Here is a 26,911-nt window from a genome sequence, read left to right on the forward strand (position 1 = left end):
AATAAATCAACGTTCCTTAAATGGGAAGGTGGGGGGGTCACAAAGCAACAATCTCAGAACCACGACTGTCTTCACAGCTGGAATCAAAATCATAAATTCAAAGATTTATATTTTATAATGCAATTAATATACAGTTCCAACAGATGGCCCCACTTATAGGCAGCTATGAAATACTCAATTCGAACGAATAAATCAACGTTTCTTAAATGGGAAGGTGGGAGGGTCACACAAAGCAACAATCTCAGAACCACGACTGTCTTCACAGCTGGATTCAAAATCATAAATTCAAAGATTTATATTTTATAATGCAGTTAATATACAGTTCCAATAGATGGCCCCACTTATAGGCATCTTTGGAATACTTAGTTCGACCCAACGTTCCTTGAGTGCCCGACCAGTACTGGTCGGGCAATGTACCATATATAAATAAAATTTTTGGTGTAAAAAAATAAAAATTTCTCATCATGGTCCATGTTCATTTATTCATTCTATTTTACATAAATATTTGCTGAAGAACACTTAAGATTAAATGTAAAATTATTGAATTAAAAACCATTGTCTGATACCATAAGCACTACAGAAAAATGTAAAAAATTAACATAGAATCTGAGATCTTGGTAAAATCATGATATAGTATCAAAAAGCAATCAAAAAGTACCCAACTCTGAAATTGTACAAATAACCCTTTCACCACATTTTATTGTTTTCATTAGATCAGTTAAGAGTCCTAACATATTGACTTTGATGCTTGCTGAAAATTGATATATTAGAAATATCAATAAGTCTAATCATCTCAACAGAACTGTCCCGTTTTTCAAAAATATCTTGTATCAAAGGTGGAGAAGAATTATTTACATAATTGTATCTCACAAAATCGTGGATGTCAAACCTTTCACACCATTTGACAAACGGAAATTTGGGAAATATAAGGTTGTTGTACACAGAAAACAGATTTAGGCCTTTTCTATTAGGAGCACAGAGACACAAAGCTACCTTGGAGAATTTGTCAAAAGTGTATGAAGAAAAAGTGTGGCTCCCCAATAAAATGCTCTGGGTTAACCAAGTGTGACTTAAATTTTCAGTCAAGACTTAATAATGAAGATCTCAGATTCGATAATTGCCTTGGCAATCAATTTTATTTTTTCAAAGAGAAACATTTTTTTGAGGCCCAAATCAATCTCAAATGACGTATTGTACTTTGAATACAATTAAAATCCCCAAACCAACTATTGAATCTTGATGAATTTCATAAGAATTACATATTAAGGAATAATTGAAGGTATTTCAAAAAAATTAAATTAGTGTGTGAAAATCACACATCATAAATAATAACTTTGTGACTCTGCAGGACTAACAAAAACTACAAATTTTCTACAATATTGAGCTAAACAACAACTTAAAAACTAACAATGACATTGAGAATTTTCATTTAATCTTTGTATAAAAATTATTAGTCCCTAATAAAAATATCTGTTCGTTTTCACTTAAAGAAAAAACACCATTAACCAATTGAGGAAAAAACTTTCAAAATGTATAAATCACAATAAAAAGCATGAAAAAATCCAGTTAGAAACCGTGCCATGTACTGTTTTGAATTGAAGTATATTACCTTTACATGCCCGATGAAAGTGATTTCTTTGATAAACAACGGGTTGTTGTATTATGGGATTCCTTGCCTGTTTATTACTTGAAAAACTATTTTCAATGTTAGATGAGTAAAACACACTTTAATTTTTCCCACAACATAAGTACATCTCCAAAAATATTAAATACAGAGGAGTGGGGAACAGTATGTGTGTTGGTGAAAACATCACAAAAAGAAGGTTGGGGTTCTAGAAAGAAACAACAAAATCAACTGAGGTATTCCTAGTCACTTTGGAATATTGTGTGTGTAAGTAAAGATACAGCTCTAAGAATGTGTCTTTTACAGATTTATTAAAAATTTAATAAACTAATAGAAACCTTACAGATTGAAAAGAAGAAGGTCCATGTCAATAAATAAAAAAAAAGAATGGACATCGTAGTATATATATATATATATATATATATATATATATATATATATATATATATATTTATTTATTTATTTATTTATTTATTTATTTAACCATTATTGAAAGCAAAGAACGTTCTACTTATGTGAAAAGCAATATTTATGTTGCAAAAACTCATTATTGATTTCTCAAAAAATTATAGTTCTTGAGAGAAATAGCCCTTACGTTTCAAAATACCATTTTCATCAAAAAATGTTTGTAGTTACATAATTTGCACAATGGACTTATCTGTATTGAGAAAAAGTATTTTTATTTTTCCAATTTTTTATTCCAATTTACTACAGTTATTGTTATATACTGTTCCTAGTTCACTTCTCTCAAACTTTCTTTATAATTTTGTATTAATTCAACAATGTATTCGAAAGTAAACAAAACATTTAAACAGGACTTTATAATAAGTTATGTAGGATAAAATTATTAGTAGATAAAATCAAAGATGCCATGATTGCAATATTTTACTTTGCAAAAAATTGATTCATGGTGAAAAATGAACTAACCAAGAGTCTGCTGATATTATTACTTATTAGCAGGGGTACCTAAAGTTCTGTTTCATTGAAATCTCTACTATCAAGCATTTATTTCTATTCAAAATTTGAAAATGTAATGAAATTAGAAGTGTTGCCAAAGAATAGTGCTATTTCAGATAACTTACATATATTGGTACTTTTTTGAAGGTTTTAATTAAGTCATGTTTACTTTGAGCAAACAAATCAACAACTGTAACATAAACTCGATTAGGTTATTGAATTTATAAAGTAATATAAAGAATAAGAGTTTCACTAATTTGAATGAAGTGGAGCACAGCACTATATCGCTGATCCAAATATATTGCACAGATTTAACCAATAGGAAAATTTGAGTTTCGATTATATTTAAAAAACCACTCCACAAATGAAACTTTTTATATTTCAAAAAGAGGATAAAATTTACATTTTTCATGTATATCATATATGATTAAAGAAACATGATATTTGACAAATCAATGTGACTTTTACGAAGAATACATTTTTTGAGAAATCAATAAAAAGAAAGTTCCAAACTTTTCCACTTTTTGTTTTGCTCTGTTAAAGTTTTTGTCTCTCTTGAAGCATGTCATTACTGTGACATGAGAAGTTTTGAAAACGAATAAATATCTTTAGACTTTTTTTCCAAGAACTTGTGTTTTATTCTACAATAAATGGTGAACGGGATGAACTTTGTACTTATCACATCTGAGAGATATTGAACAAAATCACATTAAATTCACAATAAAAAAGATTAATTGCATTCAGAAGTTGTTTGATTGAAAAGAAATATTCGATAATAAGGGTTCTACTGGATCAAGATCTTTAAAGCGGAAAAAGTATAACCGGGAGACACTCTTCTTACATAAAAATATTGTATATCTAAAAAAAATCATGTTTATTTCAAATTTTCTGAACGATGAAGGACAAAATAACAGTGAACCTTCAGAATAGATAAATGTTGTTCAGAACAAAGTTGATACTGAAAATTACATAAAAATTACAATGAAAAATATGTTACACAATTAATAATAACTAACAGGTAAATATAAAATTAAACATTTGCAGCACTCACAGCAAGCAAATATTCTCTTTTAATCACAACAATTATCACTTCCAAGAGAAAAGTCGCTAAAATATACAACAGTAAAAAATTACAAATAACAGGAGAACTGTTACTGGCTGTGGCTACAAATGATGTCATTAAAATTCGTCATCAAACAAAAAAGGGCTTCGAGATAAAACTAAAAGAAGGTACTTCATAATTACAGTGTACTAAAAACATAAATTAAACTAGTCAGACAAAAAATACAAAGATGATCTTCATAAATAGTCGGAAAAGTTGTACAAGAAAAAAATTGGCATCTCCCCCATGAGTTCATTGTATTCAAATAACTGTTTCAGGAAGGAGACCAAAATATTTTATGACTTTTGTCATCATATTACACAAATAAAACCAAAGCAGCTTCTCATATACAGAGGATTTTCACTAAAATAATACAAATCACAGTAAATCTCAACGTGAAAATGATCAAGATCCTCTGTGCACAGCCAAAAATCTGAAGTGTGCGTCCATATATTTTGATTTCAACAAAATACATTGCTAAAGTGAAATCTGTTGTTCAAGTGCTACTGAGGTATAATGATTATTAAAAAAAAGATGCCTTTATTTAAATTTCAATCAAGAAAATCAGAAAAGATAGAGACTGTAACATGTATCCATTTTTCAAGAGTTTCCAAACTAAATCTGAAGGTGAAAATTATTGAAAAAATATTTCAATGATGAAATTATACCAATCTGTTTCACAAGAAAGAAATACCTAAGTTCTTCAATTGAATGTTGGCGCTGATTTGATTTCGAAGGATCTTTTTGAGTTTTGTTTTTTATGTGGGACGATGCCTTCAGGTACAGTTTTCCGAGATAAGGGTGAATAGATGTGCCTCTGTGGTTTGACCGTTGGTCTTCTGAGCAACAGGTACAGCAAATGCAAAGGCGACAATGGCTAGTTTCCAGAAACTGCCAGTTGCTACCTGTAATTAGAACATAAATATTATTGTAGAAATTCTTGAGGAAATATTTTTACAACTAAACCCAAAATGAAATATAGTTTAAGAAAAATAAGAGAGATAGAGTGAGAAAATCGATAACATCCCTTCCACATTGTTACCTTGAGAAAGAAAAAAATATTTCAAAAAAACAAAAAAGTTAATAATTTTCTAGCCGACAAACACTGTTTTGCCACATACATTATTTCTAGGGTAGAAAATAATAACTAACTCATTCTAAGAGTGTGTCAGAACAATAACACTCACAAATAATATTTAATCCCTTAATAATATAGTGTGTACAATATTTTTTGTTAGTCCATGTTCAGGTAACGCAAACTGGATGATTTGCCCACTGGAGAGCATGTTACAGATGAATGTCCGTGTGAAAAACATGGTGTGCTCAAATCAAAGCCATACTAATTGCCAATCTAATTGGAAAATTGCACACATTTAAAATAGATTGGCACATCTTCACTTCGGAACTTGCCATTTAAAAGCTGGGGCTTCGACGTTTTTCATTAATTTTTCAATGACTAATCGCGTGCCGTTGCACAGCCGTGGTGAATTCAAAATACGGAGCGATCCAACCTTCAGTTGTAAATTATGCGGTAGCATGCCTGACAAATCCAAAGATAAAAAAAATCACAGCTTCGGTGGCATCGCAATCTGAATCTACGCTCGATGGATAAACACTAATAGTGGCTGTTTACTCTAAGAAGTTTTTCATGAACAAGAAGACTTTTAAATATCAACATTCTTCAGATAACTTGCTTTATTTTGATTACCCTTCTAAATGAGCTCTTATAGATGATATAGCACAGTACCAATGTAAAAAACGCCATGACTTGAATCAATGACTTATAAATGCTACTTTGGCATCAAATTACTTTCATTTTTTTGACGTTTTTATCCTAATCATGCACATTTTTTCCAAAACAAATAATTTCTGAGATAAAATAATGGATATAGCCATTACTACGTGGTAGGAAATCATCATGAAAAATGAGAAATAAAACAATTAGAATAATTGTAATTGTTTCAAATGTATTTATAGGACAAAACTGCTGTAACAGCATTAGTTACGAATAGAAGTGGTAAAAAAACAGAAAGTTTAATTTCTCAATTTTCATTTCTGAGATATGCACAAAATTATAAACTGACGAAAAAAGAATTTTCCAGGATATCTAAAAAGATTGAAATATAGTTAAAAGTCGCTTATATTTAAAACATGAAAGAATTGTCATCAATTGTTCAACTTCAAACTGTAGAGTCCCAAGACCTCGAAAAACATTCAACAACACAACATAAAATGGAAAACCCACGAAAAAAATTAAAATCAGCCATCAAGATATAATACACTATAAGAGAGAAATATTGAACCATATATTCCAACAAAAACACAAGCAAAAATAGTTTCATTATTCTCATTTATGAGAAAACATTTTTTAATAGTATATTAAGAAAATAGTTTAAAGTGCAGGAGATTATTGCAGTTTTGGTTCACAAACCGGGTGAGTATAATTATTTTATAATTATATATGTTTCATATGATGTTTTATCACCGACATAATGCATTTTAACAAATAATCCATCCAAAAGATCCATTTGTGAAAATTGAATGTGCCCAAATATTTGTTTGTATCATGAAGTGTAATTTTTACTTTCATAGCTTTCTTTCTTCCTTTCATATAACGTTCAATAACCCAAGTTGATTGATAGAGTATCTCAATAATTTTTTTAAATTTTCATAGGAGTCACAAAAACATAAAAAAAATCCCAAATACCAATACATGTATTGAAGAAGAGAACAATCCCAGAGATGAAAGAATAAAAGGGTCATTTCATTAAAAATATTAATATTTGTATAGAATTATTAGTTTTCAAGACAGGCAAACCAAAAAACTCTGGATGATTCCACTTTCATTTTTCAAAACCTATAAATGAGATTCCACCCTTGGACGTCCACAATGTTCCCAAGTACAAAGCTAAAACTCTTACATTTGGCATTGCACATTAGAATCAGTTTTTATTGTACACTTTATTCCTTTTTCTAAAGAACCTTTTTTGAGGAAAATAGTTCTGTGGAACTGGATAAACAGGAGGATAATAATATCCGTGATAATAGGTTGCTGTTTGATACATGTATTGATTCCTGAAAAAATATAATAAGTTTGCAGGCAGATAGTTTGATGAAAAGTAGGTAAAACAATTGCTTCTACATATTGGCAGAGGAAATAAATCATCTGAACAGTGCTACTAGTAAGAAATTTGTTTCAAAAACTTTTTTTTAAATAATCTCCAATAATAATAATCCTCAATAATCGCTTCTCTTTTACTTTTCTGAATCCAGTCCACGAATTCTAAAGGAAAAAATCAATAAAATCAATCGATTTGATTTTATTGAAAATTGTGACAAATTCGAAAAAAAGTGGTCAATTTTTCAGTGCAAAAAAAGACATCCCTTGGAAAACAGGCAGATCATTAGACTATCTTCGAAAAAAACTTTTGTGATACATGAACCATCACAAAGATCAGTTCTTCAACCAACTGTAAAATCTGCTGATGATTTATCTGCCCGCCATGGAAGTCATGGCCTATCAATCCATTGGAGATTACAAAACTATTTATAATTAGAGACACCTCAAATACTATAATGAACTGAAAAAAAAACAATACAAAAATTACAAATGATCTGTTTCAGTATTTTTCACAACTCTGTTCAATTTTCAAGAAAATCTGGGATTTTATCTATTCAAAAAGCTATTGAAATAATCACAGAAATATTATTTATTAGAAAAATTCTCCATTACCTGTGAATTACTTTCATTGCGGGTGTTATCGTAGGTGTCATTTCCAATTCAACTAGGAGCGGAAAATGATCTGAATAGACGTGAGGGTGAGGACAACCTATTACTTTATTCTGCTGCAGCCATTCTTGCGACAGTGGCCCCAACAAACCCAACGGGGTCATCGTCTGCTTGGCATAAAAAATATAGTCAATTATGCCTTTGAACTCAAATCTGAAAATTAAAAACAAAGAACTTTTGTGAAAATGACATTCTTTTCAAATTACCTAATCATTAATGAGTAATGATTTTTTAAATCAAATTGAATTTATTACAATATTTTCAACAGTCACTTCACATGATACTATAAAATACCTAGGTAGAGCATAATAATATGAATTAACTCGTATGCAGAGGTAATAAAATACATCTAGCTCTATTGAGTTTACTACATTCAGTATTATAAACATTACTAACAGCTGAACGTTAGTAGTACATTAATATAATTACTATCAATGAGGTAATATCGAGAAGAAGAAGAACTGAGGTACCAAAACATACAGGTACCAAATTCTGGTAATCAAGAACGGTATTTATGTCCGTAACAGCATCATTGTACCCGCACAGTAAGAAGCCATCCGAGTAGGGTCAGACGACTTCCGAACACATAACAAAAATCGCCAGATGATGACAAATGGGATTTTGTCGAAACGTTGCGAAATTCATTCCAATAGGGGATGACAATACACTACACGGAACAAACCTGAAGAATAATTTCAACATATTTCTGTCCGTGAAAACCTTCGATTAATATTTCAAAATCTTTATGGGGAGATGAGGTCATATCGAGAAGAAGAAGAAATGAGGTACCAAAATATACAGGTACCAAATTCAGGTAATCAAGAACGGTATTTATGTAACAGCATCATTGTACCCGCACAGTAAGAAGTCATTCGAGTAGAGTCAGACGAATTCCGAACACATAACAAAAATCGCCAGATGATGACAAATGTGATTTTGTCGAAATGTTGCGAAATTCATTTCCATCGGGGATGACAATACACCACACGGAACAAACCCGAAGAATAATTTCAACACATTCCTGTCCGTGAAAACATTCTATTAACATTAACATATATATATATATATATATATATATATATATATATATATATATATATATATATATATATATATATATATATATATATAAAGAGAGATTTTATCGAGTGGGTATGATATAAAAATCAAAAATGAAACAATTAGTGGACATCACACTCCAAAAGTGTTATGTGTTATGTGCATATGTGTTATTTCCTGCTTTCGGCAAACAAGTGTTGCCCACCTTTACACTTGGCTACACCGCGCTGATCCCTGTTTGGAGTGTTGTGTCCACTAATTGTTTCATTTTATATATATATGTGTGTATATATATATATAGTGTAGTTGATGAAATTTGAAAAAAACATTTGAAATTTGCTCATCACACCTCAGATGTGAATAATAATACTCGAATACTTGACAGATTTTGTCTTATTTCTTGTCAGACAGTTAGGTTCATTTGATTGCTGCAAGTAGTATGAAGCTAGGGTGGTGGTTGGTCAGAAGAAGCAATCAGAGAAAATGTTAGTTTCAATATAAGAAAAACTTAGTTTATATAAGTTGCTGGGGAACCAAGCAATTTTTGTGAATTTGTTTCTGAGTTAGTGTAAATTATCTTGCCAATTTTCCTCGTTTCATACCATTAGCATAACACACAATAAGGCCAGTGAAGTTATTGATTTTTGTTATATAACAGAAGGGGGTCCAGAACGGCTCATAGAAATGTTTCGTTGTGGAAAATAACCTCAACACACTGATATAAATTATAGTAGACTAGTTGTTGTCCGCGACTTCGCCCGCGTAGAATTTGGTAGTTGTAGTACTAATTAGTACTATGTTGCTGTATCACTGCTGCTCCAATGTTTTGACAGAATCAGAATCAACGAACTTAGGCGTGGGCAGCGTTATAGAACAGATCTTTCAAAAAATTGTTCTACAGCGCCATCTAGTGGCGAGTTACAGAAAAATTGATAGCCTAAAAACTTTCTCTATGAAAAATTACTTATACATGTCAAGTTTCATCACGATCGGTTGAGCGATGATGAAACCAACAAACATCCATTTTTATATATAATATTACAAATAATTTGGCAGATAATGAAGCAGACAAATTATATAAAATTGAGGTTTCATATTTTAGAAATTCACGGACAGCAGGATTGAACTTGGGAGCAACAGAAAACGTTTTTGTATTCCAATTGATTGACTGAAGATGGATAACCAAGGCAACAATATTATAAAAATAGTGACATATTGAAAATTATTATTGGAGATGATATACATATAATATATAATAAAACTATTGAATGCATATATAAATTATCCTACTCAGAACCAACAGTGAGTTTGTATAAATTAAAATGTTTATTAGATTTGAAAACACTACACAAATAAAAAATTTGTTGTTTCATTTATTCAACAACAAATAAATCAAAAACTTCAAACATAAATATCATAAAAATCAATAATACCCTTAGTCATAACACTATTATTATCATTTAGTAATTTCAAATCAAATTTTGGACAGAAATCAATTTATTATGATGGAATTATAATATATAATACAATTCCTGAGAAAAAAAATCTAAAACTGCCCTCAAATTCAAAAATCAATTTAAAAAGTATTTAATGAATTAAATTAAAAATACAGGATTATATCATTTTCGGGCTTGACAGCACAACTTCACTTAACGAGGTAAACAACTGAGTTTATCTCATTTTTTTTCTGATTGATTTGGCCGTTACTTGATGAAGATCCATAGTACACGATTTGATCTCCACAAACTTTATTTGAAAAATATATCACGACATGTTTCGCTAACACAGTAGCTTTATCAGCAGTTGTTTGAATCTATGGATCCCATAATCGAAATCATCAACTTGTAATAATTTTAATACTCACGTATAATTGGTGTAAGGCATAATTTCGTCATTATAAGCGGATGCCAGCTTGAAGGAATGTGTGAATTCGTTCGGTTTATCACAGCTGAGTACTTTCTCCAAACAGGCTTTATAAGCTAGAGCCTTGAAATCCCTGTGGTCCTGGGAAACCCTTCCTTTCGCCAAAAATTCAATAACTCCAGAGTTCGGCAAAGAATTGAAATCGCCACACAGCACCAACTGGATATTGCTGGGATCTGTATTGATATTGTGCATCCTAAGAGTTTGGGCGGACCTTTCCAGAATGCTCTTGAGTTCGTTGGATAACATCATTGTTTGGATCAGCTTGACGTCGCAGAATTCTGGATCCCAATGTATGTGGGCAGTGCATACCAAAATGGGTTGATTTAAAAAAGGAGCGTCATTTGGACCTACAAATTAAATATCAAGAATGAATTAAAAATCACCCAAATGGAGCATACTTCCAATGAGTCAACTACTCAATGGAATTTGAAGTAAAAATTTATCATTGATGAATTGATAATATGCAATTTTATTAACATCAAGAACATCTTTCAAAGTTTAATGATACATGAACGCTTTTAAATTTTGTTGAATGGCTTCAACATTCATTTTTAGAAACACTGAAAATTATGAAATTCATTTTGTCTACATTCAGAATTAACTTTTTCATGCAGTTTCTGGGACATGTTATTGTATCTTTATAGCTTATAGTTTCAATTCGTCAGCACTAGGGTTAGTGGCAACTACTGCCTGTGGTAAGAGGCAACTAAAAAAGGGGCTCGATACAGAAATGTTAGGTGACCCATGCTGGTATCTGGGCCTTATCAGAGAGTACCATGGATGTTGGTAAACCTTTCTTCCATACGCATTGGACATGCATGAACCAAAAATATAAAAAATAAGGAGGATTCTACGAGCGACTCCTCTGACTGGAAATGAGAGTAGAACAAGACAAAACCTGTTCAGGGTAAACATTCTGACAATGGAAGACATTTGGTGGATTTAAATATATAAGAGAAACTCAGAGAACGCAAGAACATATAAAGGGTGGCCCATTAGTGTGAGGAAGTACAACAGTACCTCGCCTATCATGAGGAGTATGATGAAATTTTTCAGATAAGAGTTATATGGATTACTTTGTTGCTTATTTTAAAAATATTTTGGCATATACAGAGTGTTCCTATGAAGCGGGGCAATACAAATCATCGTTTGTTTTGATGTTGGACCCTCCTGTAATTTTTTCACCGTTGAACGGAGCAAAATTTTTTACATAAGGAGGTATTTACTTTTTTCGAAAATTTTGTAGCGTTGTCAAATTATTGCTGAAAGAATGAAACTCTTTGGGAAACCAAACCACCGTGAATGTCATCATAAAAATTATAAGAATAGAATTTAAGCAGAAATATTCAAGACATGAAAATTATATTTCCCAAAGAGGAGTTTATACGGAGGGATCAACTTGACAAACTTCAAATATCAAAAAATCAATTTTTTATATGAAACGCGCAGTATGTTATTGTAACCTTTTAAAGAACTACTTTATTCTTATAATTTTTGATAATAAGGTGGTTCTCCTGTGCGCCAAGCGTAATGAAACTGTTATTGAAGTGGGCTATGGATTTGACATTCAATGATTGATAAGTTTTAGCATAAAACAAAAATTACTGTCATACAATTCGGTATCTATCGCTTTGAAATAAGATAGCATTTGAATTGATTTCTCCACCGACCAGCGACCAGAATTTATAATGAATATTTTTTTCTAGCTAGTCGTCAGACCCGTTGTAACCATATCTTGGAGGGTATATATGATCAATAAAATTAAACAAATGAATGTGTTACCTACCAAGAGAAATTGTCGAATCATACTGTCTTTTTCAATTAAAAAAAAACGGCATTTTATACTTGCCATAGAAACATCGCTATTCTACAATTGTTCGAATAATGAATATGTATCCGCAATGTTTCTTAACATTACTTTGTATCTGTAATTCGAAATTTATTTGAATGATAATATGTTCATCAGGAAATTATTGTATTATCGTGAATTATTATATTTGTTTTTTGTATATAGGTAAATATTTGTATCGGTGCGCATATGTATGTGTGTAGATATATGTAATTTAGATTATTGGGGTATTATACTCGTTACAATATTATTTTTTGAAGAGTTGCACCTTCTTATTAATGAGTTAGCATTAAGTAACTTGGTAACTACTAGTTTCCCAACATTTATGTACACCTTTTAGAATAATGTTTAAAGATCAGAAATAAACTCAATACCACGAACCGCTTCGGCTTTGTGGAATTATTGTTTATTTTAGTTTCAAGAAACTGCTCTATTTTTGTACATTGTTTATATTGTCACCAAAAGACTGCTAATAAACTTATTATTATTATTATTATATTATACTCACTGTTATCCCATGCCCCCTCTGTTGTTTGCAGTAAAGCAGCCAACCCTATATTGTCTTTTGGCATAACCCTGTTCAACATGTGTTCCAATCCGTCCGCACTAGCCATCGCCAGTTGATTAAATTCCACTAAATGTTCTTTAACTAGCGTAAATCTGCAGCATAAATAATATCATCTCATTTTATATGAAGTGCAAAGTAATCGATTGATTGAGTTTTTCTTTAAATCATAAATGAAGTCGCAAAGGATATTTTATAAGCTAAACATTAACATTAATATGCTCTGAAAACTGAATTTGTAAATGTAGTAGGAAGAAAATTCAATCCATTTCAAAAAAAGAAAGCACCGCATTAAAAAAAATGAAATAAAATCTATAAAACAATTGATATTAATATGTCTGATTTAGTTAACAATTTGTATTCAGTCAATAACATGCAAGAGTTGAAGTCCAGTACTTGGCTCCTACCGAGCAACATCTAAATTGGTAGTAAATTGTCAAAAACCACTCTCCTCGATAGGAAGACTTAACAGAATGTCTCTTGATCTCTGGAATAGATATCATGCTTACGACAGCCAAAATATCAAACAAAATCCAAGACTGGCAAGTCTTGGACCATATCTCAATGTCAGACCACCCCTGGCTGACCTATACGGTGAACCAGGATCTCAGGACCACTGTAAAATCCCATGACCCGAAGAGGACGGATGTAGCTCTCTACAATCGACTCTTAAGAAAATCTCTGCGGGAAACAGAGGTCCTGACACCTGGCAACAATGAAGAACTGGAAATGTACACGGTATCTATCCACAACAAAATAGACATTGCTTACAAGGAATCCTGTCCGATGAGGGTAGTTCAAACAGATGGTACAACCAACACATGGTGGTGCCCTCAATTGGAACACCTCAGGAACACAGCGAGAACGACCTATAACAAGGCAAAACGTGTAAGACTCGAAGAGGACTGGGGTATATATCAAGCCAACCTCAGAGAGTTCAAAAAAGTCTACAGACGAAAGCAAAGAGAAGCCTGGAGAGCCTATTGTGAGGCAGTCGAAGACTTCCCACTAGCTTCTAGGCTACAGAAGGCACTCTCAAATGACCACCATAAGAGTATCGGTATCCCGACGAGGAAAAATGGCGACAAAGCCGACAGCCTCCAGGAGAGTGTTGAGATTCTTATGGAAACTCACTTCTCAGGTTCTGTCTTTCCTGGAACGACGAACTGGACGGATGTACCAACAACACCCTCACAATACGACTGGCAATCTGCTAGTGCAGTAATTGACAAAATAAGATGGGCTATATCGGGCTTTTCCCCCTTCAAGTCACCAGGCCCTGACGACATAAGACCAGCCCTACTTCAGTGGGGACTGGACACTCTTATGCCGCACCTGGTTGGAATATTCAGAGCTTCTCTAGCTCTGAGGTATATTCCCAGTATGTGGAGAGAAGTAAGAGTAGTATTTATATCCAAACCAGGTAGTATGGACTACACCTTACCAAAAGGATTCCGACCAATTAGTCTCACATCGTTTTTCTTAAAAACCATTGAGAGGCTATGTGAGCGGTACATAAGAGATGAAGTACTAGTTCACAACCCACTTCATCCAAATCAGCATGGAAGGTCTACTGATTCTGCCCTTCACCATGTGGTTGGCAGAATCTAGAGATCATTGGACAATAAAGAATCCACCCTGGGTATATTCATAGATATCGAGGGAGCGTTTGATAAAACAATCTTTCCAACAATTACCCAGCAACTACACTTCAGGAATGTACCCCTGGTAGTAGGAGAATGGACACTCAAGATGCTCTCTAGTAGTCATGAGGGGATGTCCACAGGGAGGGGTCTTATCACCCCTTCTCTGGAACATAGTTCTGGATACCCTGATTAATCACCTTAACAAAAACGGATTCTACACAATTGCATACGTAGATGACATAGTTATCTTGCAGACCGGCAAATTTGTAAACACACTGTGCGATAGAACGCAGGATAGGCTCAAATTAATAGAAACATATAAATGAGATGTCTCTCAGTGACCTGTCCACCTTCCTGGAAAGGACAGGATGGACGATGACCTAGGAGGACAACTCCTCGGGAGGATGTACAATGGGTCACATGTGGCCTAAGTACTGTGGGCTTACTACTCTACAGATACAGATTGTCTCTGGTCTGGAAGGCAATGAGGCTGCTGACTTCCTTGCAAAGAAGGGTGCTGCAAGCAGCTTCATCGGACCAGAACCTGTCATTGGCATAGCTTTAGGCTTTGTCAAACAAAGATTGGACACCTGGATGGCAGGAAGATCTATGGACTGCTGGCATAATCTGCCAGGATTGGCTCACTACAAGGTGTTTATTCACCCTTCGAAGCTTGATACCAAACAGTTGTTGGACTATAGTAGGGATGAACTATGATATCTATCAGGCCTTCTCACAGGTCACTGTCATTTGAATCATCATATGCAGAGATTCGGACTGTCGGAAGACAGTGTGTGTCGCCTCTGTTTGAAAAATGATCTGTGCCTGCCCCGCTGGGGACAAAATAAGGTTTTCAGAGTTTCGCTGAGCCGTACTTTTACCATCTGACCTGAAAGACTACTCACTATACAAACTAATTGGCTTCGTTAAGAAGCAGGTTTTATTTAGTCGAGTGTGAATTGGTTTGAGCCACATTAAACCTTTACGGGTTGCTGTGGGGGGTCGAATAGACCCCACTCACTTTGGACCTGACCTAACATAACCTAACCTGAAGTCCAGTAACGTTTTTGAAATTTATGTATAAACATTCTACGAATTAGACGTAAAAACTAAAAACGAAAATAAATAGTTTCTCCTGCCATGAAACAATTTTTGGAAGCGAAAGGTACTTTAATATCTGGATTCGTTTTATTTAAGGTAATAAATAAAAAACATTTTCACAGATTTTCTTTGAATACATTACTTTCTACCCCTTGCTGTTATGAATTCTGTTACTGGTAGCTTTTTGAAAATACTAGGATTCATGAAAAAAACACAATTTAATCAATCATTACAGTGGTTGTAAGACCAATTCTTGAATGTGCATCTAGAATTTGATCAATTCTTGTATTTTTTTCTGAGAATAAAACTAAGCTCACATGAGGATTATTATGGGTACAACAATAAATAGTACATTGTGAAACTGGAAATGTTAAATCCTCATAGAAATATGAATGTCATCATGGTTCCTTTAAAAACTGTGGGAGGTGAAATCGATTCTCCTGAGTTTTTACTTACTTTCACTCTTAGAATATCAAACAAGTACAAGTACCATCTGAAATTTCTTCTCACTCAAAACGAATTATTAGTCCAGTCATTTTAGGGGGTTTGCCTAGGAAAGTGGACATACCCAGCTGTAAATTTGTATAAACTTTGTATTTTGGCATCACAAAAGTATTCTCAAAATTTCCATATGATTCGACAGCCGAAACTCAAAAATTGGAGGTCAAAATAAAAAAAAAACGACTTTTTGCATGTTTTTTGCCAATATTTCGTTTCCAATGGGTTTTATGTTAATTGTATTCATCAATATTGTAGAGAATTAAATTCTCTACAACTTTTGTTTCAAACATTGTTTCATATGTTGAATCGTTTTTGAGATAGAGGGCAGCGCGAGCGCAGATTAAATATTATTTGAAATCAACTGGTTGTCCCGATCGAAATCACTACTTGATAAATAATTATAAATAATTTTCATTTTTTAATTACAAATACATTATATTTAAATATTTTTTCATTAATTATTTATTTTCAAACAAGTATCAATTTATTTAATAACACTCACCTACCCGTGTAGTTATAAATTTGTAGAGGAAAAAATATATATTACATTATAATTTAAATCTAATCTATAGTAATTATTCTTCAACAAATAAAAATGAATAGAAAAGAAATAAAATTTTAAATAATATTTTTACATTTACATTTAAGAATGTCTAAATTAAAAAAAACAGATAAAATAATTAAAAGAATAATGAGTTTTAATTTCAATTTTCTTTTTCTTTATCGTCGTCGTCTTCTCGCAGCTGTAAAAATTCAAGGGTGTTATCATCTTCATTGTCATCTTCACCAGATTCCTTTCCAAGGATTTCTGGATCAAAGGACCTATCTTCGTTAACATCGTTCTCATATGGTGCCCATTACACTGGCCACAAGCTAAAGAGCATTGCAACCCCACTTTCCTGCGTCCACATCTTGAACCACAACCACTTTTGCAGTTACAGAATATCGTATTGAGTAACTCATCTGGAGCAGGTGGTAAAATGGTTATGATAGGTTCTAGCAATCTGTTACGCATTATCCAACCCTATTCCTGGGGTTCCAGATCATGTCCTAACTAAGTTTGAACTTGGTAATAAACACGATTAAAATGTTGGTGAGCTGCTCTACTTGTTGGTGGAATATTTGATAACTGCACAGTTTATTGAGCTTTGTTAGCTTGATATATTGTGCATAACAAAGATGATAGATAGTATCTACAGACTTTGGAGCATTATAAACAGCTAATAAAGTTTGCAATCCACTATCAAATAATCTTTGAACCAGACAGTTTTCTTCTTCAAATGCTGCGGCAAGTTCATCCAAATAAGATTGTTTCTCGAATGTTCTTAAAAACGTTTTTTTTCCCTTTTTTAAAGAGCGCAGAAGTCGTATCACAGCCGCTTAAAGCGTGAAGGAACAAAATGTGTTTTTTAGAACTTGAATATTTGTCGAAACTCTTAGAGGAGTATATTTCCGTTTTCACATTTGCTTTGCCAACTTTTTTAAAGAAAATTTCTTGTTCAAGAGATAGTGTACGCCCAATTAAAATCACAAGTAAATCAATATCTTCACCGACTATAATTGCTGTTCTTTGACGTTTAGATTCTTTAATAGCTGTCTCAATAATGAGAACATCCGCATCATCTCTGGCCTGTTTAGTGTTGATGTATTTGTTAATAAAAAATGAAAATTATTTATAATTATTTATTAAGTAATAATTTATACAGAATATCGTATTGAGTAACTCATCTGGAGCAGGTGGTAAAATGATAGGTTCTAGCAATCCGTTACGCATTGTCCAACCCCATTCCTGGGGTTTCAAATCATGTCCTAACAAAGTTAGAACTTGGTAATAAACACGATTAAAATGTTGGTGAGCTGCTCCACTTGTTGGTGGGATATTTGATAACTGCACAGGTTTATTGAGCTTTGTTAGCTTGACATATTGTGCATAACGAAGATGATTGACAGTGTCTACAGACTTTGGAGCATTATAAACAGCTAATAAAGTTTGTAATCCAATATTAAATAATCTTTGAACCGGGCAGTTTTCTTCTTCAAATGCTGCGGCAAGTTCATCCAAATTAGATTGTTTCTCGAATGTTCTTAAAAACGTTTTTTTCCTTTTTTAAAGAGCGCAGAAGTCGTATCACAGCCGCTTAAAGCGTGAAGGAACAAAATGTGTTTTTTAGAACTTGAATATTTGTCGAAACTCTTAGAGGAGTATATTTCCATTTTCACATTTGCTTTGCCAACTTTTTTAAAGAAAATTTCTTGTTCAAGAGATAGTGTACGCCCAATTAAAATCACAAGTAAATCAATATCTTCACCGACTATAATTGCTGTTCTTTGACGTTTAGATTCTTTAACAGCTGTCTCAATAATGAGAACATCCGCATCATCTCTGGCCTGTTTAGTGTTGATGTATTTGTTGATAAAAAATGAAAATTATTTATAATTATTTATTAAGTAATAATTTATACAGAATATCGTATTGAGTAACTCATCTGGAGCAGGTGGTAAAATGATAGGTTCTAGCAATCCGTTACGCATTGTCCAACCCCATTCCTGGGGTTTCAAATCATGTCCTAACAAAGTTAGAACTTGGTAATAAACACGATTAAAATGTTGGTGAGCTGCTCCACTTGTTGGTGGGATATTTGATAACTGCACAGGTTTATTGAGCTTTGTTAGCTTGACATATTGTGCATAACGAAGATGATTGACAGTGTCTACAGACTTTGGAGCATTATAAACAGCTAATAAAGTTTGTAATCCAATATCAAATAATCTTTGAACCGGGCAGTTTTCTTCTTCAAATGCTGCGGCAAGTTCATCCAAATTAGATAGTTTCTCGAATGTTCTTAAAGACGTTTTTTTTCCTTTTTTAAAGAGCGCAGAAGTTGTATCACAGTCATTTAGAGCGTGAAGGAACAAAATGTGTTTTTCAGAACTTGAATATTTGTCGAAACTCTTAGAGAAGTATATTTCCATTATCACATTTGCTTTGCCAACTTTTTTAAAGAAAATTTCTTGTGTGTGTGTGTGTACGCCCACCCAATTAAAATCACAAGTAAATCAATATCTTCACCGACTATAATTGCTGTTCTTTGACGTTTAGATTCTTTAACAGCTGTCTCAATAATGAGAACATCCGCATCATCTTTGGCCTGTCTAGTGTTGATGTATTTGTTGATAAAAAATGAAAATTATTTATAATTATTTATTAAGTAATAATTTATAAACTTCAAATGAGCTGATTTCGATCGGGACAACCAGTTGATCGCGTTGCCCTCTATCTCAAAAACAATTTAACGTATGAAAAAATGTTTGAAACAAAAGTTGTAGAGAATTTAATTCTCTACAATATTGATAATAAACCCAATTAGCATAAAACCCATCGGAAACGAGAGGCAAAAAACGTGCAAAAAGTCGGTTTTTTTTACTTTTTTACTTTGAAATTGCGGCCGTCGTCATATGTGAATTTTGAGAATACTTTTATGATGCCAAAATACATACAATTTATACAAATTTACATCTGGGTATGTCAACTTTCCAAAATACAGGCCTAAATCGGCCTAAAATGACTGGACAATATTATCATGATAATCCAATAAGTATATCAATGCATATGTGCAATGATTCTAATTACCTTTAATATATCAGGTGTGAGTTCATGTGTTAATTATAGTTGTTAGTATAGAATGTTAGATAATTTATTAACCTCCAACATTCCAAACATGAATAAGTAAATATTAGAGATCCCAAAAAAAATACTCACTTAGACATTCTGTAAAAAATAGCACAGCCATCGACGTATTTCCTCTCGCTCTCCACCATGTGTTTTGCTCTAGATTTTGGCGAATATATGCCGTGGTAACCATCCATCTTCAGTTCTGGCAAAAAGTAATTGTAGAATTGTTCCATTTCAACCTCTTGCAGATTGATAATATCAGCGCCATAATGTTTGATCTCTTCGAGGATGCCCTTTTTCCTATAGTCCCAATTCAGTGCCCAGCTGGGGCAGTAACTGTACATTTGCCGCGTGGCATATTTATCACAAAGAACGTTGTAACACATCACAGTAAAGACACCTTTAAAAAAATGGAAGAAAGCGTTATTGAGAATACTTATTACAGAAATATACGTTGCAAAATACATCTATAAGGGAAAATAGTAAAAAGAATTTGCAAGACTGCAAAAGACGGGATCCTTATTATCCATTATAATCCCTACGTAGTTTGTTTCCTGACAAAACACAAGCACTACAGGAAAATCCTTAAGACGCTCTAAGAGCGGTACCTGTGCGAAAGTATCGATTCACAACCAGTGCGAAGGTAGCCATGTGTTTTCATCCATGTGTTTGGTGAAAGAGAGGCGAGCGCGCTATTCCGCCATAGGTCGTTTCACCGCAATTATTCACATGGCTAGCCATGGAAATTTTTACATTGATAGACTCATTGCTGGAAACGAACTGATGTGATTGGAAATGATTCAAATGATGATGAAAATCTTTTTTTTTTATGAAATGAACCGCATTTTATTGAAATTGTACAAACAACTGATAATAATAGAAGCAGAAAAATAATTCCAAAAGGAAATTCGTTGCTAGGAATATTTTTTCTGTCAATAAATTAAATACACCCCCGACTACCATTAATTCAATTTCCATTAGAAAAAATCATAACTCCTTGCAGAAACACATTGCTGGGAATTTTTTTTCATGAAACCATCGAATTCAGCGAGCTTGTTAATCCCAGAAGGGTCGCTTATTTTGTCTCACGGAAATACACCCCTTCTACCCTTAATTCAATTTTCATTCAAAAATCATAACTCCTTGCAGAAACACATTGCTGGGAAAATTTTCCATGAAACCATCCAGTTTGGCATGCTCATTAACCCCAGAAGGGTCGCTGATTTTGTCTCACGAAAATACACCCCGTCTACCCTCAATTCAATTTTCATTAGAAAAAATCATAACTCCTTGCTGAAACACATTGCTGGGAATATTTTTTCAAGAAACCATCGAATTTGGCATGCTTATTAACCCCAGAGGGGTCACTGATTTTGTCTCACGAAAATACACACCTGGCAGTCCAGCAATGTGTTTCTTCTTGCTAAATTCGATGGTTTCATGAATAAATACTCCCAGCAATGTGTTTCTGCAAGGAGTTACGATTTCAACTGATGAAAATTGAATTTAGGGTAGAAGGGGGTGTATTTTCGTGAGACAAAATCAGCGACCCTTCTGGGGTTAACAAGCTTGCTAAATTCGATGGTTTCATGAATAAATACTCCCAGCAATGTGTTTTTGCAAGGACTTATGATTTTCTTTTTAATGAAAAGTGAATTAAGGGTAGTTGGGGGTGTTCTTTCACGAGACCAAATCAGCGACCCTTCTAGGGTTAATAAGCATGCCAAATTCGATGGTTTCATGAAAAAAAAATTCCCAGCAATGTGTTTCTGCAAGGAGTTATGATTTTTTCTAATGAAAATTGAGTTAAGGGTAGTCTGGGATGTATTTAATTAATTGACCGAAAAAATATTCCTAGCAACGAATTTCCCTTTGGAATTATTTTTCTGCTTCTATTATTATCAGTTGTTTGTACAATTTCAATAAATTGCGGTTCATTTCATAAAAAAAGGATTTCCAATCACATCAGTTCGTTTCCAGCAATGAGTCTATCAATGTAAAAATTTCCATGGCTATAGTCTATTTCAAAAGAGTGTAGAGTAATAAATCATGAAGTGTCATAAAATTTGCCTGAATTTCGTTGTCGTCCATGGGCGTAGGCAAATCTTAGGATTATTAAACTTAATAATTAAAGTAAATTAAAAATTACAGACATAGATAATAATAAAAGGCCATTTTTGGGAAGTAATTTGGTCTAAAACTAAGTACCTACATGTATTTAGGTAAGTAAAATTTCTTAAAAAAAGATTAAGATTAATTTTAGTGGTTCTTGTAAACTTATTTAATATGCAATTTGGGTTCATATACTTGAGCATGATTTCTCAAAAAAGGGTTAACACTTAGTTCCGAGGTGCCATGTCATTATAATAATCCCTTTTTGACCCTGCCCACCAATCATGCAATACTTATTAAACCCAGGTAATTAAGAAAAAGGGTTTAAATATATTGTAATGGTGTCTTAAACATTCGAGTTATAATAGTAATTGTTACTACACCAATTAAACGTACAGTGATATTGTGATATAGAAATAGTGAAAAAGTTATAAAATGGGGACATTTACTCCAAAGAAAAGAAGTGTAAAAAATTATCCGCTATCTGTTTGCGAAAAAGTTATAATTTTAAATGTATATGATTGCATGAAACACGATCACCCTAGTTTGTCTGTGCAAGAAAGTGTTGAGCGATGTGCCCGAATGACTGGAATTGGACAGTCCACGATTTTTAAATTATTGCGAGAAAGAAAGATATCAGGCCAGGTAAGTCCATGCAAGAGAAAATCAGGAAGACCAATAAAAATCTTAGATGAAGACACCAAATGTGACATTCGAAGAAAAGTTCATTCGTTTTATTTTAAAAAGGAAATACCCACTCTTGAAAAAATATTTATCGAGATAAGCCAAGATAACGATATTCCTTTGATATCCAGAAAACTTTTATGGAAAACTTTAAAAAGTATGAATTTTGCCTGGGAAAAGCACAATCGAAAGGCACTATTACTGGAAAGTGATGAAATTGTTTGCTGGAGACGAAAATATTTGACAACTATAAAGCAGTACCGCAGAGAGCAAAAGAAAATTTTTTATCTTGATGAGACGTGGATAAACGAAGGTTATATAGTCAAAAAAATGTGGCAAGATAAAAATATAACAAGTTCTCGCCAAGCTTTCATAGAAGGCCTTTCGACGGGTATTAAAGTGCCTTCGGGAAAAGGGAAGAGGCTTATAATTGCTCACATTGGAAGCGAAGACGGATTTTTAAAAGAAGGTTTGTTAAGCTTTGAGTCGTGCCGGACGGGAGATTATCATGAGGACATGAATTCGGATGTCTTCGAAGACTACTTCGGGGAAATGTTAAAATTTCTTTCAGCTGATTCGGTCGTGGTTATGGATAATGCAAGCTACCATTCAAGGCGCTTAGAGAAGGTACCAACTTCAGCTTGGAGAAAGCAAGAAATTATTAACTGGCTGTCAAATAAAGGTATTCAGTTTGAGACGAATTCAGTAAAGAAGGAACTACTAGCCATAGTAAAACAACATAAATCTCGCTTCATGAAATATGCCGTAGAAGATGTAGCAGAAAAGTATAAAGTAACTGTGCTGCGCCTACCGCCATATCATTGCGAATTAAATCCTATAGAACTTATATGGGCACAAGTTAAAGGATATGTTGCAAGGCACAATACCACATTTAAAATGAAAGATGTCAAGGTATTGTTTGATCAAGCCATTATGGAAATCACATCAGAAAACTGGCAAAAAGCAATCCAGCATGTTTTAAAAGAGGAAGATAAAATGTGGGAACTGGACAACTTGGTCGATCAGGTGGTTGACCCTATAATTATAACACCAGGGGATGATGACAGTTCTTCGGATGAAGACTATACTGATGTAGAATAATTTAATTGAATTGTAAATATACTGTAGCGGGATAAGCAATCTGGACAGAGACCAGTGTATCAGTGACAGTGACACTTTTGCTTAGGTTAGGGTTTAGAATTAAGGGTAGTCTGAATAATTATTTTCTCGGAAGGTTCTCGAAAATTGTACCTAGTAATCTCTAGAACATTCAATTAGGGTATAAATAGAGTGTTGTTAAACGTTAAGGGAAGTTCACAGTTTTAGTATTGTTCAAGTGTCAAATTGTAATAACGTATCCAGTAAAGTTCTTGTCGTTTTTGTGAATAAATTGATTTAAAGTCCCCACAAGTGTTTCAATACGTAAAGTTCGTTCGTGTGTGTTTGTGAGTATTTCCCGATTTCGGTTCGTATATATTTTATTGTTACATTTTATATTTTTTTTTTTAATAACACTGTTCTGCTGTATTAAATTTTTATTTCCTTTAATATAATTTTTATGAATGCATATTCTTTTGGCAATTATCCCACTAGCGCGTCTCTGGCTCAGTATTTATCCGTCGATAACAATGGACAAATCCCTTAAAACAGGGTGATACCTACCTGCTCTTTATGAAACGACATAATTTTGCAATGCGGACTAGGGAAGTGACAGAATTTATTGACGGATCACCCTGTAGCGCTTTTGAATACTTAATGAGATTTTATTACTCTACACTCTTTTGAAATAGACTATAGCCATGTGAATAATTTCGGTGAAACGACCTATGGCGGAATAGCGCGCTCGCCTCTCTTTCACCAAACACATGGATGAAAACACATGGCCACCTTCACACTGGTCGATTCACATTGGATTTGAATTGCTGGAGATTAAATCCATTTGGAAAAATGTTTTCAGGAGGTTTGTTCAACATAAACGCAGTTCTCCAAATAAAAGAGTTCTGAAACAGTAAAGTTTGAGGTTTCCTCAAAACGATGAGCAGCCACAGTTTGTCGCGCATTTCTGATATATACCGCTCTTGGTGGAATCAGATGTGCCAAGTCACTTGAACACTTTCCGTAAAAGTGTCTATAAAAGAGAGACAAATCTCCAACCTTCCTTCGATGTTCCAGACTATCAAGGTTGCAAGTGATGTTCGAGTCTCCAATCAGGCCGGTGGCTCTTTTCTGGATGGAATCCAGCAGCTTTAGGGCTTCGACTTAATGAAATGGTGACCTTGATAGCGTGGTTGAAGAAAACGAAAGTCTTTCATCTTACCATCAATGGAGACAACTGGAACGCACGGGCAACTCTACTAGAATGGTCCCCTGAATCAACAACTAACTTGAGTAGGTGCAGTGCGGTTCAGGAATTTTTGGAAACAACGCCAAACCCCTAGTGACTGAGGAAAGTGTCTTCCTAAATGACGGTCTTAGCATACTTGGTATCACTAACGAAAAATTCGAGATACCGAGCGCCTTGTCAGTTATGCGGGATTCTACCGTAATGGACATCGCTTTACTGGTGAATTGTGGGACCCTTCATGGACTGTGACATAACTAAAAATTCGACCCTAACACTACAGAGGAAATAGATCTCGACTAAACGATCTTAAAACTTCATCTCTATGACATCGCATCGAATCAAGAGCAAGAGCTTTTCAGTTCTTCAACATTTGATCCTGGAATGCTTGATCAGTAAAAGCAGAAACAAACTCCCCGCACCAGACTAACAAACGCCTAAAGCATAAGCAAAAGCCGCATGGTTGAACCTAATGTAATGCCATATATAGCATATGTCATATTTCATATGTCCTCATATGAAAAGACTACTACTGAGAATCTTACACCTTCAACATTTGATGACTCAACTATCGATCAATTAACTGGAATATCTTCATTATGCTTTTATGGCTACAGTTGATAGCTATTTCCAAATCACATATTTGTGTGCTGTCGCAAACTGACCACCGATTAGGTCTTCACTAGGTTGGGGAAAATGTACCATGGTCTGTACTCCTTAGAGTGGATAGACATCACGCAAGACGTCACAAGAAAATTGAGGCCTACTAGCAGTACACATACTATGTACCTGCTCGCTGCGAAACGAATCAGGTTTCCAGCGTTTGGCCTGAAAGATCACTCACCAAATAATGTAGGAATCCTTGTGGTTGCAGTGAATAGACAAATAGACCTACTTACCGATATATCACGACCAAAGTTGTCCACTCATGGCTACAGGGAGATCAGCAAACTTCGGATTGATTTATCGAGGGGCGGATACAAAAATGGAGATAAGTCGATTCCAAGGAACAACAGATTGATAACATTCCTTGATACTATATGATAGACAGAATGACAAAATTGTTGAGGCTTTCGCGGCTGAGGTTTTCAGTGTCACTAGTTTTCGGGTTCGAAGGTCGTGGATTTTTGGATAATGGTCAAATCTTCTTAGAGAAAGAGATGATTCAATAAACCGATGTACAATACAAATCTACTGCAAGAAAGGGAATAAACATCTGATTCCAATGCACCTGAAGTTTTCATGGAAATATTTTGTATGTTATAAAAACACTGTCTTTTCATACGTTAGCTGAATAATCAAAACTGCAATTTTTTTCATCAAAATACTTTTCCCTCAGTGTATCACACTGCACTTTATCACATTATTTTTCAATTTTAATTACTGCAAATAAAAGCGCAAAGTTATTGTGAAACATCCGTTAGTCGTTACTTACATGCTGGCGAAGACGTATTAGGCCTCGCTAGGGGAATCCAAGGTCTTGCAGGTGGATTTGGGGTGGTCACTGAAAATAAAAAGAAAAATAACGTCAAATTACGCATATTATGGGTGGGCAGATGTAGCCCTTACAGCAGTCCAAAAGCATGTCTGTCTATCGTTGTTTGAGATCATTATGCAGATAGCAATAAAGATTTTATTTCTTGACGTTTGTCAAAAAAACTATATCCGTGACCAATTCAGGCGTTTTTCACCAGTGATTCTTTTGGGTTTGGGGAACGGAAAGTGATTACTTTCTAAAAAGTAAACTATCTAAAGAAGGTTAGGTGTATGAATTTCATTTTTACATTCATTACTTGCAGAGAAAATTTATTTTATGAATATAGCAGAATTCTCTACAGTTTTAGTTTTGTTCATTTTTCAGATTGTGAAAGGTTAAAAAAAAAAACAGAAAAAAGGCAAATAACATTGACTCCTCCCCAAAAAAGTGTTTCAAAGAATTAATTAACGTGTTACTGAAATGTATCTAATTGGCCACGGTGGT

General features: G+C 33.7%; 1 protein-coding gene across 3 annotated transcripts in view; it reads right to left on the reverse strand.

Annotated features, from left to right (window-relative positions):
* Positions 1 to 462: 462 nt before the first annotated feature.
* twin (CCR4-NOT transcription complex subunit 6-like twin) overlaps positions 463 to 26,911 on the reverse strand; it is a 337,401-nt gene continuing 310,952 nt past the window's right edge. For 2 of the 3 annotated variants that reach the window (XM_074182188.1, XM_074182190.1), the window contains 7 exons: positions 26,366 to 26,434; positions 19,881 to 20,193; positions 12,816 to 12,967; positions 10,397 to 10,805; positions 7,417 to 7,626; positions 6,605 to 6,758; positions 463 to 4,588 (listed from right to left, as the gene is read on the reverse strand). In XM_074182188.1, coding sequence (XP_074038289.1) covers positions 6,626 to 6,758; positions 7,417 to 7,626; positions 10,397 to 10,805; positions 12,816 to 12,967; positions 19,881 to 20,193; positions 26,366 to 26,434 — 1,286 coding nt within the window. In that variant the 3' untranslated portion in view covers positions 463 to 4,588; positions 6,605 to 6,625. The remainder of the gene's footprint in view (positions 4,589 to 6,604; positions 6,759 to 7,416; positions 7,627 to 10,396; positions 10,806 to 12,815; positions 12,968 to 19,880; positions 20,194 to 26,365; positions 26,435 to 26,911) is intronic. The other variant, XM_074182189.1, reaches the window with a different exon arrangement.

Source organism: Leptinotarsa decemlineata, unplaced genomic scaffold (assembly GCF_025532065.1).
Source record: "Leptinotarsa decemlineata unplaced genomic scaffold, Ldec_3_MD MMD2_tig00026328_RagTag_RagTag, whole genome shotgun sequence".
Classification (NCBI taxonomy): domain Eukaryota; kingdom Metazoa; phylum Arthropoda; class Insecta; order Coleoptera; family Chrysomelidae; genus Leptinotarsa; species Leptinotarsa decemlineata.